Below are 15,623 nucleotides of genomic sequence, written 5' to 3'. Positions count from 1 at the left end.
GTAAAGTTAACCTTCACAGGCAGATTCTGAAGGTTTAGATTAAATATGTGGCAGGTAGGAGGTGAAATTCATTGCAGCTACAACGATGAATGACTCAAGGGGAAAAAACAACAACAACAAAAACAAACTGAAAGACAACAAAATTATTAGTTTAAGAAATAACCAGTGCACGCTCACACGCAGAGCATGTGGTGGATGTGCACACACAAAGTAAAGCAGTCAGACAGAGGGAGAGCTCCACTGCACACAGTGCTCTTAAGAGACTTCACTCCACCGAGAGCTGCCTTCACCCTCACATTTCTGCACACATCGGGGGCGTGCAGCGGGGTCGTAACCACACAGAAGAGAAGGAAAATAGTTGAGTGCGCTTTTTAAGGCTCAACGCTTCAGTGAGTCGGGTTTGTGGCACTGTGACGTCCCGCTGGGGACGGGGACACAAACATCGAATCTCCCTTTCAAAATCGTACCAGCCAACAGGTGGCCCTTCTCTGGAACCGAAGCTAAAAGCTGCAGAGGCGGAAGCAGAGCAGGAGAATACAGCGAGGAGGGGAAGGAGGAAGAGGGCAGATCAAATAGGAAAAACACAACAACTCAAAGGAAATTGGAGAGGCTAACTATTTGGTGTTCCTTTGGGCGCAAACAACAATAGTGATTCAGGAATGGTTTCCTGCTCATTTAGACTTTGGCAGTGAAAGCGGATGCATGCAGAAAGTGGTTGCCCTGTTATTTTTAGTGCAGCGTTGCTGAGGATGCGGATGGCCTATTTTCTAACTCGCCTGCTCCCGGATCTTAAAATCAGCCCTCTTGTCCCTTTTTCACCCCAGGCAACTAAGTGAAAGACGGCTTGGAATAAAGCGGTGACGCTCAAAAAGGCTTCGCACCAACACGCCTTCTTCAAACTGTTACTGCAGCTTTCCGTAATATAGCCGATGGACAAGAGCAACTAAAAGCAGCCAAACCGCCTCGCACAGCTGTTTTCTAAGCAGGTAAACCAGCATTAAAACTAGCTGGACTTCAAGGTGACAAATCCACAGATAAATCACGATAAAAGTCTCACGTGATAATCTGCCTTTGACAGGAATATCTGCTGACTCAGGTTTATAATCATTACGATGATCAGAGGAAAGCAGCTAAGCACATTTAATCCTCAAACATGCCTCGACTATTTATATTTAATGTCACTTCATGCAGTTTTTACTCCTCATTTATATTAAAGCTGCAGTTACAAGTTGTTTAGAATAAAATGAATTTATATTAAAACCAACAAGGAATTTTCTTTTTTGGAACAAGTCCTTTTTACATGGGATCAGTGCGACTGGGAGACTTCATGGGATTTACAAACTACCAGCAACATTTGTGTGTTTTGCGACACTTTCACGGAGATAAGCAAAGTCTGAAATTTGGCGCTAAACAACTACAAGCTGCAGACATAATATTGTGCTAAATAAGCTGGGCCTGTGAAAAGAGTGCACGCTACCCATTAGGGCTGCACGATTAATCGTTAGAAAATTGCGATCTCGACTCATACTTATGTGCGATCTCATTTCCAAATGACAACGATTTAAAAAAAAAAAAAAAAAAGACGACGACGATTGTACCGCATTTTGATCCGGGAGGTAATCTGCATGACAACAAGCGCTCACTCTTCCTGCCCAACACATGACAAGGGCGGAGCCTTATACCACGTGATACAGAAGCTGTGCCGTGTGATGCTAAAATTAGCAGGAAAAAACCACGGAGAGCACGTCAGGGATGACGAGAAAGTGACAGGAGAAAATCCGTCCCGGTCAACCACCCAAACACCAATAACGGGAACCTTATACAGCGCTTCCCTATACCCGTCGAACTCCCGCAGGCACAAAGACATTACGGAGGCTATCACTTATCACCTGACCAAAGATATGGCTCCATCAACACTGTGCAAAACGAGGGATTTAGGAAAATGATCAACACCCTAGACAAACGCTACACAGTGCCGTCCCGCAACTATTTTTCTATTGTTGCACTACCTGCTCTATACACGCAGCGTCGAGCAACGGTGGAGATGGAATTTCAAGCAGTACAACATTTTGCAGCAACAACAAAACGTGAGACATTTGTTGTTTTTATGTTTATTTATTGTTTATGTTCAGTCTCAACTGTTACGAAGTTGATGTGCAGTTATTAAGTGCAATAAATATTTATACTGGAAAAGAAAATCTTGAGAGAATCGTGATCTCAATTCTAAGAAAAAAAATCGTGATTCTCATTTTATGCTAAATCGTGCAGCCCTACTACCCATCTCATCTCCCATAATCATTTACGCTTTATCTGTGAATAGATCTCCAGTCTGTGCCCACCTGACTTTGTAAGTGTAAACGTTCATTTTTTCACCAGCACAGCAGCCATAAATCTCACAAAGGAAAAGAGACTGATGGGAAATGTAGTGAAGACAACAACGACAAAAAAAGAAAAACACCAAAATCATAACGATGTTCAGGACATGATCATTCCCCTCTGCATTTTCACCTTACAAACTATTAGTACAACGTGCTGTCAGTGTCCCTGTCCTGTGCAAACAGAGCTCAAGACACAAATATGGAGACAAGAAAGTGAGTAAATGATAATAACAGGATGTTGTGGATACCGTGCTGGTCACAGTTAGAGGTTCTATTTTAGATCTAGATTGCAACAGTTACAATTATAACTGTAAAGATTACTGTTACACAAATAAGCAATTTGATCTAAATCAGAGAATGAAGACCATCCAATAAATGGCACATGGCAGAGCTGGGAGCTGGTTTGCAGCGTACCTTGTGGGTGACTTGTGCAAAAGGTCATTTTGCATTCACAGAAAGTGACACTTTTTCAGTTCTGAAAATGTTGCAAAATCTATTCTGAATGCATCTAAATAAAGTAATGGACATATAGGAGAAAATGTAATAGAGAGCAGGCAGAGCTTACAGCTTACTGTCTGATGTTCTTGTCAGAAGAACAATAAGCAAAAGGGGCCAGCAAGGTCGGCATAATGCATCCATTACAGCGCGCAGTAAAGCCGTGTGAATATCCTGCTAACAGCTGAGGAGCATTCCTCGCTCCTCCACTTGGCTGGCCTTACCTTGTGTTTCTTTCCTGGCTCCCGCTCCCCGCCTGACTTATCCTTCTTGTTGGAGAATGTGAACTTGACATCTCCTTCCTCAAAGGCGTAGGGGTCGACCTCAGGCTCGTGATCTCCATCTGTTACAGCAGCAGCAAGATGCTGGTTCCTCCTGGCTCGATACATCTGCACGCGTTCTTCGGAAACCTTGAGTGGCCATTTAGACGTAGACATCACCCTGGATAGGGGATAAAAAACGCAGTGACTCCTAGTGTTTAATGTAAAGATCTTCATAAAGTAGCAGTCTAACTGATGATTGCGACTGTGTGTGAACAGGGTGAGAGAAGAACACTGCCCCATCTGCTCTGTTTTGGTGTGACATCATGTGTTTTTTACTGGAGTTACAGAAATGGCAGTGACTGCAACTGGTTCTGACAGCCGTCATGCAGAAGAAGCCTCCTGTTTGCTGTCAGACAATTACATTTCTGCTGGCTTTATGAGAACACGGTGGCTCTGACACACAGAACTATCACCTGTTGCATCACTCATCAAAAACTCTTCTGTAGCTCGGACTCTGGCCTACGTGTTCATCATATGTAACAGCCCGGGACGACACGGAGAAGAAGGCGTTATCCTTGGCCTTCCCTGCCAGCAACAACTGTGTTTTTCTGTCCTCCTATCACGCCTGTCCAGCTTTGATGCAAGGTGATGGTGTGCAGTGACCTGGGTCACAGCTTAGCCAATATTCAGAGCTGTAGCTGGGGGGATTACAGCTAGGATAGGCCATCCAAGTGGCTGGCCCCACTCAGGACTGCATAACTTCCCTGATAATTCCCTCTCTGGCCACCCTGGTCTTCACCCTGGACCCTTCATGCTGCCACTATCTGTGATACCTCACTAGCAGCTGCAGCTCAGTCAAATGCTCTCTAGAACCTGCTAAACTGATAACCAGCAGATAGTACTTTTATCAGCTCCGCCTCTATTACAATAGCAGTGTTTTATCTTTATCCAGCTCCATCATTACTCTCTCCCTCATTGCTCTCTTGTGCTTGTGTGTAGGAATCACTGAGTAGTGCTAGCCCTGCATATTGGTGATGTATGAAGTCAAAAGGTCACAAAGCTGTGTGTAGCTAAGTGTTACACTGAACAGGAGGAATAGGAGGGGCAGCAAGGGCGAGGAAAGAGGAGGCAGATGTGTTATTATTTTTTTAAACTATTTTTTTCTGGGCTGTTGAAAGTGCTTCAAAGCGGCTCACTGGCACCGTGTACAAAGTAGGAAAGCTGGGATAGCTGGCTTTCCCAAACAGAGGCCACCGAACGGGGACTGAAGTGTAATTGCCACTCACTCTGTGACCGACACCAGGTTGTCTTGTGATGCGGCTGCCTCCTCTCTCAACTTGTCTCCAGGCAGCAGCGGCGTGGGCAGCTCGGCTTCTTTCCTTCGGGGTAAGTTGAATAACCTCCATGGTGCGTGGGAGCTGTCGTCCTCCAGGTTGATCGCTGCACCCACATACACGGTAGGCTCAGGAGGCTCGGAGTAGGCTGAGGTTCCGGGGTGGGGGTTGGGTTGATGGGATTGGAAGTGCTGATTCAGAGCCTCTGGCCCTCCTTGCTCCTCGCTGCTGCCCTTCACCCCGACCAGGCAAGCTTCCGGCTGCGGCTGGTAAAAGTGTTGGCTATTGGGGGTCGAAGGGTTCTTCATGCCCTCCCCTGACTCCTCACTGCGTTCACAGGGGTGGGGACTAAGTGGTGGGGGCTGAGGGGAGTTGGCCTGTTCTGATGGCCCAGTGCTAACGCCCCCACTGTGGAGCTGGGGGGCTTTTTGGATGGCAGATACATCTGCAGAGCGAATACTAGGAAATCTTGCTCCATCCTGACTCCTCAGGGCCAACCTTTGTCCAGCTGTTGCTTCTGTGTCTATGGAGGCTTCGTCGCTGGCCAGGCTGCGATGATGGAAGGGTGTCTGGGGTCTTTTCTGCTGCTTGTCACCCTTCTCTGGCTTCTCTCCTCCAGTTTTGTGCTTGGTCGGAGGTTGGGATGGCTGGCCAGCTGACTGAGGCTGGCCCGTGTTATTGGCTGTTCGCTGCTTAACTAATTTGTATCTGCAGGAGAGCAAAAACAGGGAAATGCAGTGAGACCGTGACGTACTGATGACAAGGAGCAAAACACTCGCACATACAGAGAGTCTTTTACGAGAAGTTGTGCAGCTCGTGTGAAACTTCCTTTTAAGCCATCGCATCCGTTGCTCTTATAAAACATCAATTAGCCCAATTATGCTCACGAGCAACAAGGCAGCACCGCCCCCCAAATTTATCCCAACACAATTAGCAGAGAACACTTCACGGATCAGCTCCAGAGTAAAGCTGTAACAGCTAAACCACAAAGGCTAATGCATAGTCATACATTTTTTAATTATTCACAGTCAAACTGATGGCATGAAAAAAAATCATCTTCTAAAACATCAATATTGTATTTTCCTCAGACAGCCAAACAGAAATTAATGAAGCACATTCACAGAGTGCTGTCAGAAGAAAAGACACAAAATATATGAAGGATTCACCAGGGCCATGACCTGCTAGAACACCCACCTCACCAAAGCCCCTCTCCCGTACCTCACCTTGGTATCACCTGGCTCCTACATCCCATCAGACACGTTTCAAAGAAAAATAGTCCGAGGTCATCTTTTACCCTCCGTTTTGACGGCTCAGCACTCACGCTGCAAGCAACACTTACACATCAGTGTCCCTCTTTAATAAGCAGGCTTTGTGTGTGACCTCGCATTCAGCTGTCAACATAAACAGACACGTATGGCTTCCATCTACAAAACAAAGCTAATGGACAGTAAAACTGGCAACGCACAGCTTCCCATTTATGTGCTGCCAAAGAGTTGGGTGCTTTCCAACAAATTAACATGCTCCAGCTGACTGGCCCAATTCACTCTGCTCATCTGCAGTCCAAGGTGCACGAGCCCGGTGCAGAGGATTCCCCAAACACGCACACAGATCCACTTTAGATAGCGCTTCATTATCAACCACAAAGCAGGACTTTCTTTCAGTTGGTTTGGACTTCTGACAAAACCAGTCAAGCATCCAGGCATAGTGTATACTGGTTAGATGTGCAGACTGGAGTGGTCAGGCTTGCGTTTCAGCGGATTAAACAGCTGCCTGTATCTGCAGTTTGTCAGGAGGCAGAGAAGATGATGATCGTGGGACGCAGACATAGCAGCATGCTGTTTACGATGATCTAAAAACTGTCATTAAATAAAATGTGATAGACAAGAATGTCTATATATTAACCAGAGAGGACAAATATTAACCGTGTGCAGGCACAAGCAAACAAAGAATAGCATTTACAAGGTGTTAGACTACTGCATGCAAAATGATATTAATGCATATGATGGGTGTGTTATTTTATCCTAAATAAATACAGAGGAGGTTGTTCAGGGAGGACTTTATAAGGACAGCTGGGCTGATTCAGACTGATGAAACACCAGGGCAAACACATGATCTGAGCTTATTTGTTCACATTAACAACACACATTCCTTTTACCACCCTCAACAGCTACATCAGAGGTCAAACTATTCTTTCCGCCTGAAATCACTCCAGTCAGTGCGGGAATAAAAACGTCCGACTTACAGAAACACACAAGCCAGCAGAGGTTTCAGCCCCGCCACGGCTGTCGCTTACACAAAATAGTGATAAATTGAAAAATGTGAAGAATAATATGCTTGTCAAAGTCCAGACGCAGATGTAACTTGCAGATATTTTGCTGAGTACGGCCCTCTGCGCCGGTGTTCAAAGCCCTGTGGACTCCATGTAACCTCTTTGAAATGTCTTTGAGCGCACACACATGAGCAATACCTGTGTGAACTGCACATCGACTGACCTCGAACAGCTGCAGTACGACCTCTGTGAAGACTCCACAAAATCCCAGGTTCCCACTTTCTCACTTGGCTCCTCCTCGCAGGTACCGTTGGTTGCAGCTGGAAACTTTCGCCTAGGGAGTTCAAATAAATAAATAAAAAGTCGAAACGAAATTCTATTGAGACTTTTCAATTTCCCCAATTCTTTCAAGCAGCATTTATGTGAACAGCCCCATCCACTTTTGATGCCATTTTTCTTTCACATACAGCAGCGATTGGTAAAAGCTTTGAGCCACGGCTGGTTTTATCACCCTCCTTGGAGCGGTAATGGTTTGGCTGACAGCTAACGATAGGCAACGTTTTGTGCTTGGTCAAGAGGCAACAGATCCCAAGGTGCACCAAACGTGTCAGAGTCACTGCTGTAGAATAATAAAAACAACCCAAGGCCTAAAACTTTAAGCTATTACTTGACTACCGACATTTATATCCGTCCGGTTTTCTTCAGAACTCAGAGTTTAATCAATAATAAAAAGCAGACAGAAATGTAGCAGAATAATTCATCTATGTCTGTGCAAGTAATGTGGTTATTTATGATATTTCTAATTAATATCAAATAAGCAATAATCAGATCTTCAGTTTTATCTACATTTTATATACGTATATAAACACAACTCGCTGTAATACACACTCAGTATTTCTGTACAGAGGTAACTGCTCCTCTTATCCTGCCAGAGGTTTCTTCCTGTTCATCACATATATTGAAATAATATGTTTTTAACCAGGAATGATCAGTGACCATGTTTGTACCAGTTCATGCACGGGTCTAGATTGATTTTGCTAAAGCATATAGTTGGATCAGGTGACCCTGAATCCTTAGTTATGCTGCAATAGATGTAGGCTGCTGAGGGATTCCCATGATGCACTGGGTGTTTCTTCTTCACTCACTGTGTTAACAGACCTCTCTGCACTGAATCACACTTGTTATTAACCTCTGTCTCTCTTCCACAGCATGTCTTTATCCTGTCTTCCTTCTCTCACCCCAACCAATCACAGCAGATGGCCCCGCCCCTCCCTAAGCCTGGTTCTGCTGGAAGTTTCTTCCTGTTAAAAGGGAGTTTTTCCTTCCCACTGTCGCCAAAGTGCTGCTTATAGGGGGTCATATGATTGTTGGGTTTTTCTCTGTATGTATTATTGTAGGCTCTACCTTACATTATAAAGTGCCTTTGGTGCTGTGTAAATAAAATTTAATTGAATTTACTGTCAAATATTTTCCCATAATCATACGGTGAAGACAAACAAGTCTGATTGAGAGCAAAGCCAATGTAACCGATAGGTGATGCATCCATTACGGCATACCTAGTGGCAGTTTTCATGTTTAAGCACTCTGCACAATGTCACACGTACTTGTTCTGGGCTCGGTTGATATTGCACTCTTGCCAGACACGCTCCACCATCTGACTGGCTAGCCGGCGTGGAATCTTTCCTCCGTGGTGACTTGTTCTGTCCACGCTAAACGCATCAGATGATGAAGGCATCTTAACCCACTTCTGAGCCGAGTGAGAGTCCACTGGGGAAGGAAAGAGGAAGGTTAACAGACCATTTGACAAAAGATGACAAATTCTTCCAGTCATGTTAAGAGAAATCCTCAACTTAGGACTCAGCAGGAGTCTTATGTCTTTACCTGTCTGCGCCTCTTCGGGTGATGTGGGAGGGGTGAGTGTCACCAAAGACATGGCGGGCTCTCGCTGGGAAGCAGGCACTTGGTGGCCACCCGAGTAGACGGCAGTGCAGTGGGAGGACCCCACAGGGGTCACAACAGGGATGTCTGACTGGGGTACCAGCACCAGGCAGGCTGGGTACACCATACGCACACCACCTGAACCAAAACATGCAAAAAGTTCAGGATCACAAATCAGTCAAACTAAACTAGAAACTCTACACGTGAAAAAGGTATTCTTAAGATTGTGGATTCAAAATAAATACTGACCAACGAGGACCTCAACAGAGGCCAGAGATTCATCCTCCCAGTCCATGTCCTCTACTTTGTCCTCTGACACGTTCTCCTTGGCACTGGGACTGATGGGATAGAACTGGTTCCACTCCTCAATCAGCTTCTGGGTAGGTGGGTCTGACATCTTAAAGGACTGGCCAGTCAGTGTTCCATTTAGACCAAATGGACTCAGGATCACTAAAAAGGGGGAGGAAGGAAAAGCAGCAAGAAGGAAAGAGTCAGCATAACTTTGGGAATCTTCCATTCTGCATCACATCTTCCACAACTACACTTAAAAACTAGTTCCTGTTTTCCCATTACATCCTGGTCCCTTTTTTCTCTAAATCCATACCACTTGCGATTCCTTTCCTGTCTGTTCTTATTGTCGCTAAATTCTTCACTTCATTCATCTCGTCTTTCTTTGTACATGTGTTTTCCTTTCATTGTCATTCTGCCATCTCTGGACGAATCAGGAGCGCTCTGACCTTTCCAGACGCCAATTATTGAGAAGAAGCAGCCTCTCAGAGCCCATAAACAGAGGCTTATAAAAGGGGCCAGTCCTTGGCAAACACACTTGACCTCACAGACATATGAGAGTGGCAGAGAGAGCCAATCAGTCAGCTTACAGAACAGACCAACATCCATCAGCCAAATGCAGATAGCACCATAAACTAACATGCATAATGCATACGTATGAGCACAGAAACCAACTGGAAACATGCGCACACACACACACACACACACACACACACACACCATCTTGCTATGCATCCATTCTCCTTTCTCTTTGTCTATTATGCATTGAAATGTGGAAAGGGGGGTATAATGGTTCTACGAACAGACTGGCTTGGTGGGTGTGTGAGTGAGCATTTGTTAATGTCCCTCTCTGCTCTGCCTTCCTAGTATGTCATTACTAGACTCGATGGCCTCTGTCCCCAGGTATTGATTGAGCGGCTGGACTGCAGAACAGCTTTCATGATAGGAAAATGGCAGGAGACAATGGAAAAAAAGGAGAGGGTAGAAAAAGAAAGCCTGTGTGCACAAATAGTCTTTCCAGGAAAGAGCCTGGAGCTTTGAGCATGTGCAGATAAAGTCCCATTTATGTTCAGTAGGTTATTGGAAGCAGCCATTTAACACATTTCTTTTAAGCAATTTTTAAAAACCTATATGTTAGCTTTTAATAGGAGGATCGAAGTGACCCACCTGAGTAAACACACGAGGGGCAAAAAATGATCGAGGAGGTTAAAAAGCAGTTACAATGAATCATTAACTTCAGCTCTTTGCATCAAAAGCTTCCAACTGTGGACTTATCATGAAGGAGCAACAGGAAACAAGAACAATCACATGCTGTGGCAGGTTTGGTTGCAAGCGGATCCTTTTAAATACCGCGTGGAGAAACGGAAAAGGCTCAGGAGCAACCACAGAGGGCAGCAGGCTGTACACCTACGGTAACTTCTGGACAAGATGAACAGCTGCTTCCTGTTTCAGTGAAACTTGAAGTCACACCCTCACTTTTGACTGGCAATCCAAGTTTGTTTTTGGTACAACTTTAAACAGATTCACTTGCTGCTCTTCTGTTGTGCTTCTGACAAAGTCGGGGCTCAAAGAATTCTGCAGCATTTAACCGCACTTGCTTTTACAAGCCAACCATGCCCGTTATCAAACTGACCAGGGCTGAAATCTTAAGGATTACAACTTTAAACGACACTGTTTGGACACAAAGGGAAAAAAGTGACAAACAGATCCGACACTTATTTCAAGGACGGCGCTGGCAGGTGGCAGTGGGAGATAAGTAGCACTGCAGCAGATTGGAAGCAATGTTGAGCTTCACCAGACAAAGTCAGGTGACTTGGAGGAATAATGTTATTTTGGTTTTTTACTGTCAAATGAACCTCAGAGCATTTAAAAAAAAGAAAGAAGTTATAAAAACACGTCATCTAGACGCGAGCCCCGAACGCCCCTCGGCGTACTGTTTCGCTTCAGCCTACAGAACGCACTACCTCAGCGAAAACAACCCAACAGAGAGAAGAACAAAAGGTTATTTACGTTGAGATGCACGACAACATCCAGCTATGGACGACCACATTAACCTTGATTAAATTCAGCCCTGCTCCTTTTCTGCACTTCTTGCTGTGCGCACACGCGCTCGTAAGACCTCGGGCCAATTGTGGAGGAGAGATCAAATTCAGCACAATTATGGAAATGGTTTACCCCCCTCCCCCTGATCGCCACCGCACCTCATCCTCCCCTCTCTCGAGCCACCCCTCCTGCCCCTCTCTCTGGCTGTGAGTCCATCTCTGGTTCCCTGAAGACATGTCAAATGTGCTCAGATCAGTGTAATGGGCTGAGAGTTCATTACATTCACTCTGCGCCCTTTTATGAGGTCACATCCTGGAGAGGTCTGCCCGCCAGAGTAAACCAAGCTGGCAGAGGTGAGTGGGGGGGGCGGATAGATGGATAAAGGGGGATGGAAGTCAGGCCTTTCTCGGTGCTATGCTTGGTTAGCCAGGAGGATACACACTGCGGCGGTGAAAACGCACACCTGCACACAGACACACACGCTCTCACAGTAGAGACAGGTGTACGCATCAGTTTCACATAGCTGGGCTGCATGAGGGTGTTTCCAATGCTACAAAAACGAATGCATCATTCTAATAAACTGCTCCTGTGGATCACTTGTATGAGCGTACTCAGCAGCATTATCACTCAGTGAAAAGAGAAGAGGTGTCAGTGTGCATCTCTGAAAACCTTGAGCCCTCAATTACCTGACCAGGATGGAAACTCGGCGAGATATTGCCATTTAAGTATTTAAAGACTAACAAAACAGTCGCAAGTTACTCTTAGCTGGTGAGCAATATAATCCTTCTAAATAACTGGAAAACCCCATAAACATCACCATACGTATCTGCATGCTAAATTCTGATAGTCTTTTTATTTTTATCTAAAGTACTCGTCTTTAACTGAGAGGTATTATCACCTCCCTTCATGAGGTCTCTAGAGACAGTAAAGGGGCCGTCTGTACAGGAATTACTGTGGCGAATGGAGGAAGTGATCACTATTATTACTCTGGAGGGGGCGTACAGAGAAAAAGAGGACAGCTGCATCACATCTATCCAGCCATAAATGAGAAAGGTAAAGGCGGCAAACTTTTCCTCTGGGAAAACGTCTCATCCAACTGGGTTTTATTTTTTTTATTGGTGCACAAAGATTAAATAAAGATAAGCCTCGTGAGGGCTGGTTTGTCAAATTTCCACAAAACATTCATTTTAGCTATGCATGATTTTAATTTCTGCATCATCTCTGTGCAGGGGGACACGTTACATCACAGCCGAGCGCATTCGTGCGGTCCAACGCTGCTGAGAGAACACTCGAGGCAAGTCAGCAAAGTATGCAAATGAAAGAGCCGAGTACTAGATAATGACACGACACTCATACCTCTCTACTAATAGAAGAATCAACAGGATGGGTGTGTGATAGCAGTTTTACATCTAATGACCGTATTCATAAAGCAATCTGTTTTCTTCCTACACGAGTATGAAACTGCACATTAAAGTCGCTACACGAACATTTGGATGGGGTGTGACTTTGCATTGAGCTGTCTGCGAGCCAAAGAGTAGCGAAAGACAGCGCGACAGAAGATCACATACGATTTATCTTACAAACAGCACCCAACACACAGACTGCTGATCCATTTCATTCAGAAAAAATATATCTCTACACTTTTGTTGACCATATAACCTTTAGTATTTTATTAAAATCCATTTGTGCGTGTTCAACAGTCTAAAGTAACTGTAAGATAAAAGTTGCCACTCTGCATGAGTGACCTGTTACTTTGAATCCAAAGAAGAAAATTTATTTGACCGTAACAACGGGTAAAGAGGCTGTGGGGCTGAACAGCTCTGGACTTTTAAACAGGCAGAAACTTTAAATGTGATTTTATTTACAGCTCTGACATTTTTCTCGCACTGAATAATTCATCAACTTTAATTCTAAACTTTGTGGTTTGTGTCCTCAGCAGCAGACACGTTGTTGTAATGACTTGTGTAATCTATTTCAGAAAAACTTACAATGACAAGCAGCAGAAAATTTGCAATAATGTGTTGATTCAGTGTAAAAATAAGGCTTTTGTTTGAAGAGCAAAATCCAGGGAATCCGGTTTTGTTTTTTTAAGTCTTAAGTAATAAAGTCCTGCAGCCGATACAGAGCAACCGCGATATTTATTGTGCTTCATTTGTTTGGGATCATTCTGTACTATTTGGTAGATTTTTATTGGATTACAACGTAGTTTTATGCACAAATTTAAAGATACAAAAAAAGCATCTCTGTGCAAACAACAAGCAACAACCCTCATAAAAATTATTTTACTGCCATTTGAAAAAATACAATATGTGAGGGTGAGGTCTGGCAGATCAAATCAACCTGACACATTATTAGGAACTTCCTGTTTGTGTAGATTTTTTGCCAGTCACCAGACTTTGGAGAATCTTCGTGTGCAGCAGATCTTCATTCATAAGGTCAGGTTGAAATTATGAGGTGACACCAAAGTCTTGTTACTCTACAGACACTTTAGTAATACCTCTGGACAAATGCTTGGACAGTTAACTAAGTCTTTATCTAATTTAACGAGAAGACAGTTTAAATATTCATTTCAATAGTTGTGAAGATATAAATTGTTCATATTGCACTAGTTTAATCTGCTCAGGAAAAATGTAAAAAGACTGCTGAACTAATTCACATATCTATGCCTGCACTATGATAACAAGTAGGAGCGACATGCCCATCACCACGCAGCTGAAACCATTATAAACCAAATTCAACAACATGACGACGTGACTTGATGTTGTGTCACATGTTTGCACGTCACTGAAGGCTGGGTAACACACAGCAGTGACCCACCTTGGAAGGGGCTGGATGCCTGCTGAGCCAGAGTAAGGTGCTCCTCTGTGAGATGGTAGACAGGCTGGTGCTGGTTGATCTCCACGCTGGTGCACACGTTGCTCTCGCCATGTAAGAAGAAGGTGAAGGCGCAGGACAAGTGCTCACTGTGAGAAAGAGAGTGAGATGAGTCATTTGGGATTACACTACTTTCAAATGCACCTTTGAAAAGACTTCCAGTGAATAACTCCAGCAGACTTTGGAGTAGAATAAAGAAAAAGTAAAGAAAAAAGGATGAGCAGATCACATAGTCTAGTTCAAGTTCGTATTCACAAAGACAGAAACAGAGGAGATGGCAGGGAGAGGAAAGGTAGAGAGAGAAAAAATGATTATAGAAACCTGTGTGTGGTTTTTTCCTTTCGTGTGTCAGATATAATGGAATCTCACGTCTCACCTACATCCTGCTTCAACATGACAGAGACTTTGGATAGAAAGAAAAAAACGATTCCAGAGAGACACGAGGGAGTAAAAGCTACTTATCTGATTCAAAGATGCCTCCTATGCCTCTATTAAATTGCTCCGATAGCCTGCGCCACTTTTTTTTATTCCGATAACAGAGTGGATGATAAAGGTTTCCAGAGTTCAATCCTAATCCTTTCAATCGATGACACACGAGTGGGTATTTAAAGACTTCAATAGCATGTGCAGAGACCGGGATGCAAGTCAGTCTGCACAGCAATGCTTACAGGTGGTTTGGAGTTCAAGTGTGCGTCTGTACATCTCATCCAGAGTAAAACAGAAAGGCGAGCCACGACTACTTCTGGCATTGTGGCCAAAATGCTTAACTGCAAAACAGTACCTTTTCCCTCCCTCCCTCCCTCCCTCCCTCACACACGCTCTTGTGCTCACAACAAAGCCTGCCTGTGCCAGTCTGACCTCAGCAGCAACAACTTAAAGAAGTAAAGCAAGGACGGGGCAGACTGAGGGAGAAGGGACCGGGGGGGAAAGCACAGCATTGTCGGCAGGCTTTCCTCTCTCTGACGTGTACATGCACGCACACACGCAGTTAGCGCAAGAGGCGGCGTGTGTGGCAAATGACCAAATGGGTAAGGACGAAGTGAATTTGGAAGTGGATCAGAGAGGGTTGCCTCCTCTGAGGATTTGGTTAAGCTAATATCAGTCTTCTCTACCCGTCTCTCCGGCACTGACACACCTCCTGTGCAGAGGATTAAAGGAAAGGAGCAGAGCGAGGCAGATCGACATGGGGAGAAAAGACCTTCCAGTCTTGTGAAAGAAAAACAAATTGCCTTGATAAAGTTCTCCTAAGGTGTGAGCAGCCTGAGCAAGTGAGCGTTATTGCAGATGGCAATCAAATTCCACACATCAAGCGGGCATTCTCCATTGTTATGAGGTTTTTAGAGCACGATTGCTTCTTTGCCTTTAATGAGCCACACATAATTGTTTGTACTAAGAGGTGTCGTACTTGCAAAGGTCAGTGCCTGGGCCGAACTTGGCACGTCTGATGGATCAGGTTTGGCTAGAATAAAGTTAATCAAAGTCCAATTTCTTTCTTGTCACTAATGCAATCTGTAACCTCAGCCTCGATTCTACACTGCAGATCTGCCCTGCATATGCAGCTCACTTAAGCTGGGCAGACACTGTGCGATTTTTCCAGTCGCGTTATCCAGCTCCTGCTCAAACTGCACGATTGACTCGCAGGGTTAGAAGTTCATAGGTCACGATGCAGGTCTCACACTATACGGCCCGATGCTCTGATGCGACCCGAGTGCTCACACTGTGCGCCCATAAAAATGGATAT

At 44.6% G+C, this 15,623-nt stretch overlaps 1 protein-coding gene across 1 annotated transcript in view; it reads right to left on the bottom strand.

Moving 5' to 3' along the window:
* Positions 1 to 15,623, bottom strand: part of med13a (mediator complex subunit 13a) — a 66,738-nt gene that overhangs the window by 15,468 nt on the left and 35,647 nt on the right. The window contains exons 4-10 of the mRNA XM_005740349.1: positions 13,826 to 13,971; positions 8,927 to 9,127; positions 8,621 to 8,815; positions 8,344 to 8,506; positions 6,963 to 7,073; positions 4,423 to 5,178; positions 3,098 to 3,314 (exon numbers count right to left, since the gene is read on the bottom strand). Coding sequence (XP_005740406.1) covers positions 3,098 to 3,314; positions 4,423 to 5,178; positions 6,963 to 7,073; positions 8,344 to 8,506; positions 8,621 to 8,815; positions 8,927 to 9,127; positions 13,826 to 13,971 — 1,789 coding nt within the window. The remainder of the gene's footprint in view (positions 1 to 3,097; positions 3,315 to 4,422; positions 5,179 to 6,962; positions 7,074 to 8,343; positions 8,507 to 8,620; positions 8,816 to 8,926; positions 9,128 to 13,825; positions 13,972 to 15,623) is intronic.

Source organism: Pundamilia nyererei, unplaced genomic scaffold (assembly GCF_000239375.1).
Source record: "Pundamilia nyererei isolate P.nyererei 1_Seehausen unplaced genomic scaffold, PunNye1.0 scaffold00099, whole genome shotgun sequence".
Taxonomy (NCBI): Eukaryota; Metazoa; Chordata; class Actinopteri; order Cichliformes; family Cichlidae; genus Pundamilia; species Pundamilia nyererei.
Note: the sequence above shows the minus strand (reverse complement) of the source record. Positions and strands in the feature narration are given on the sequence as shown.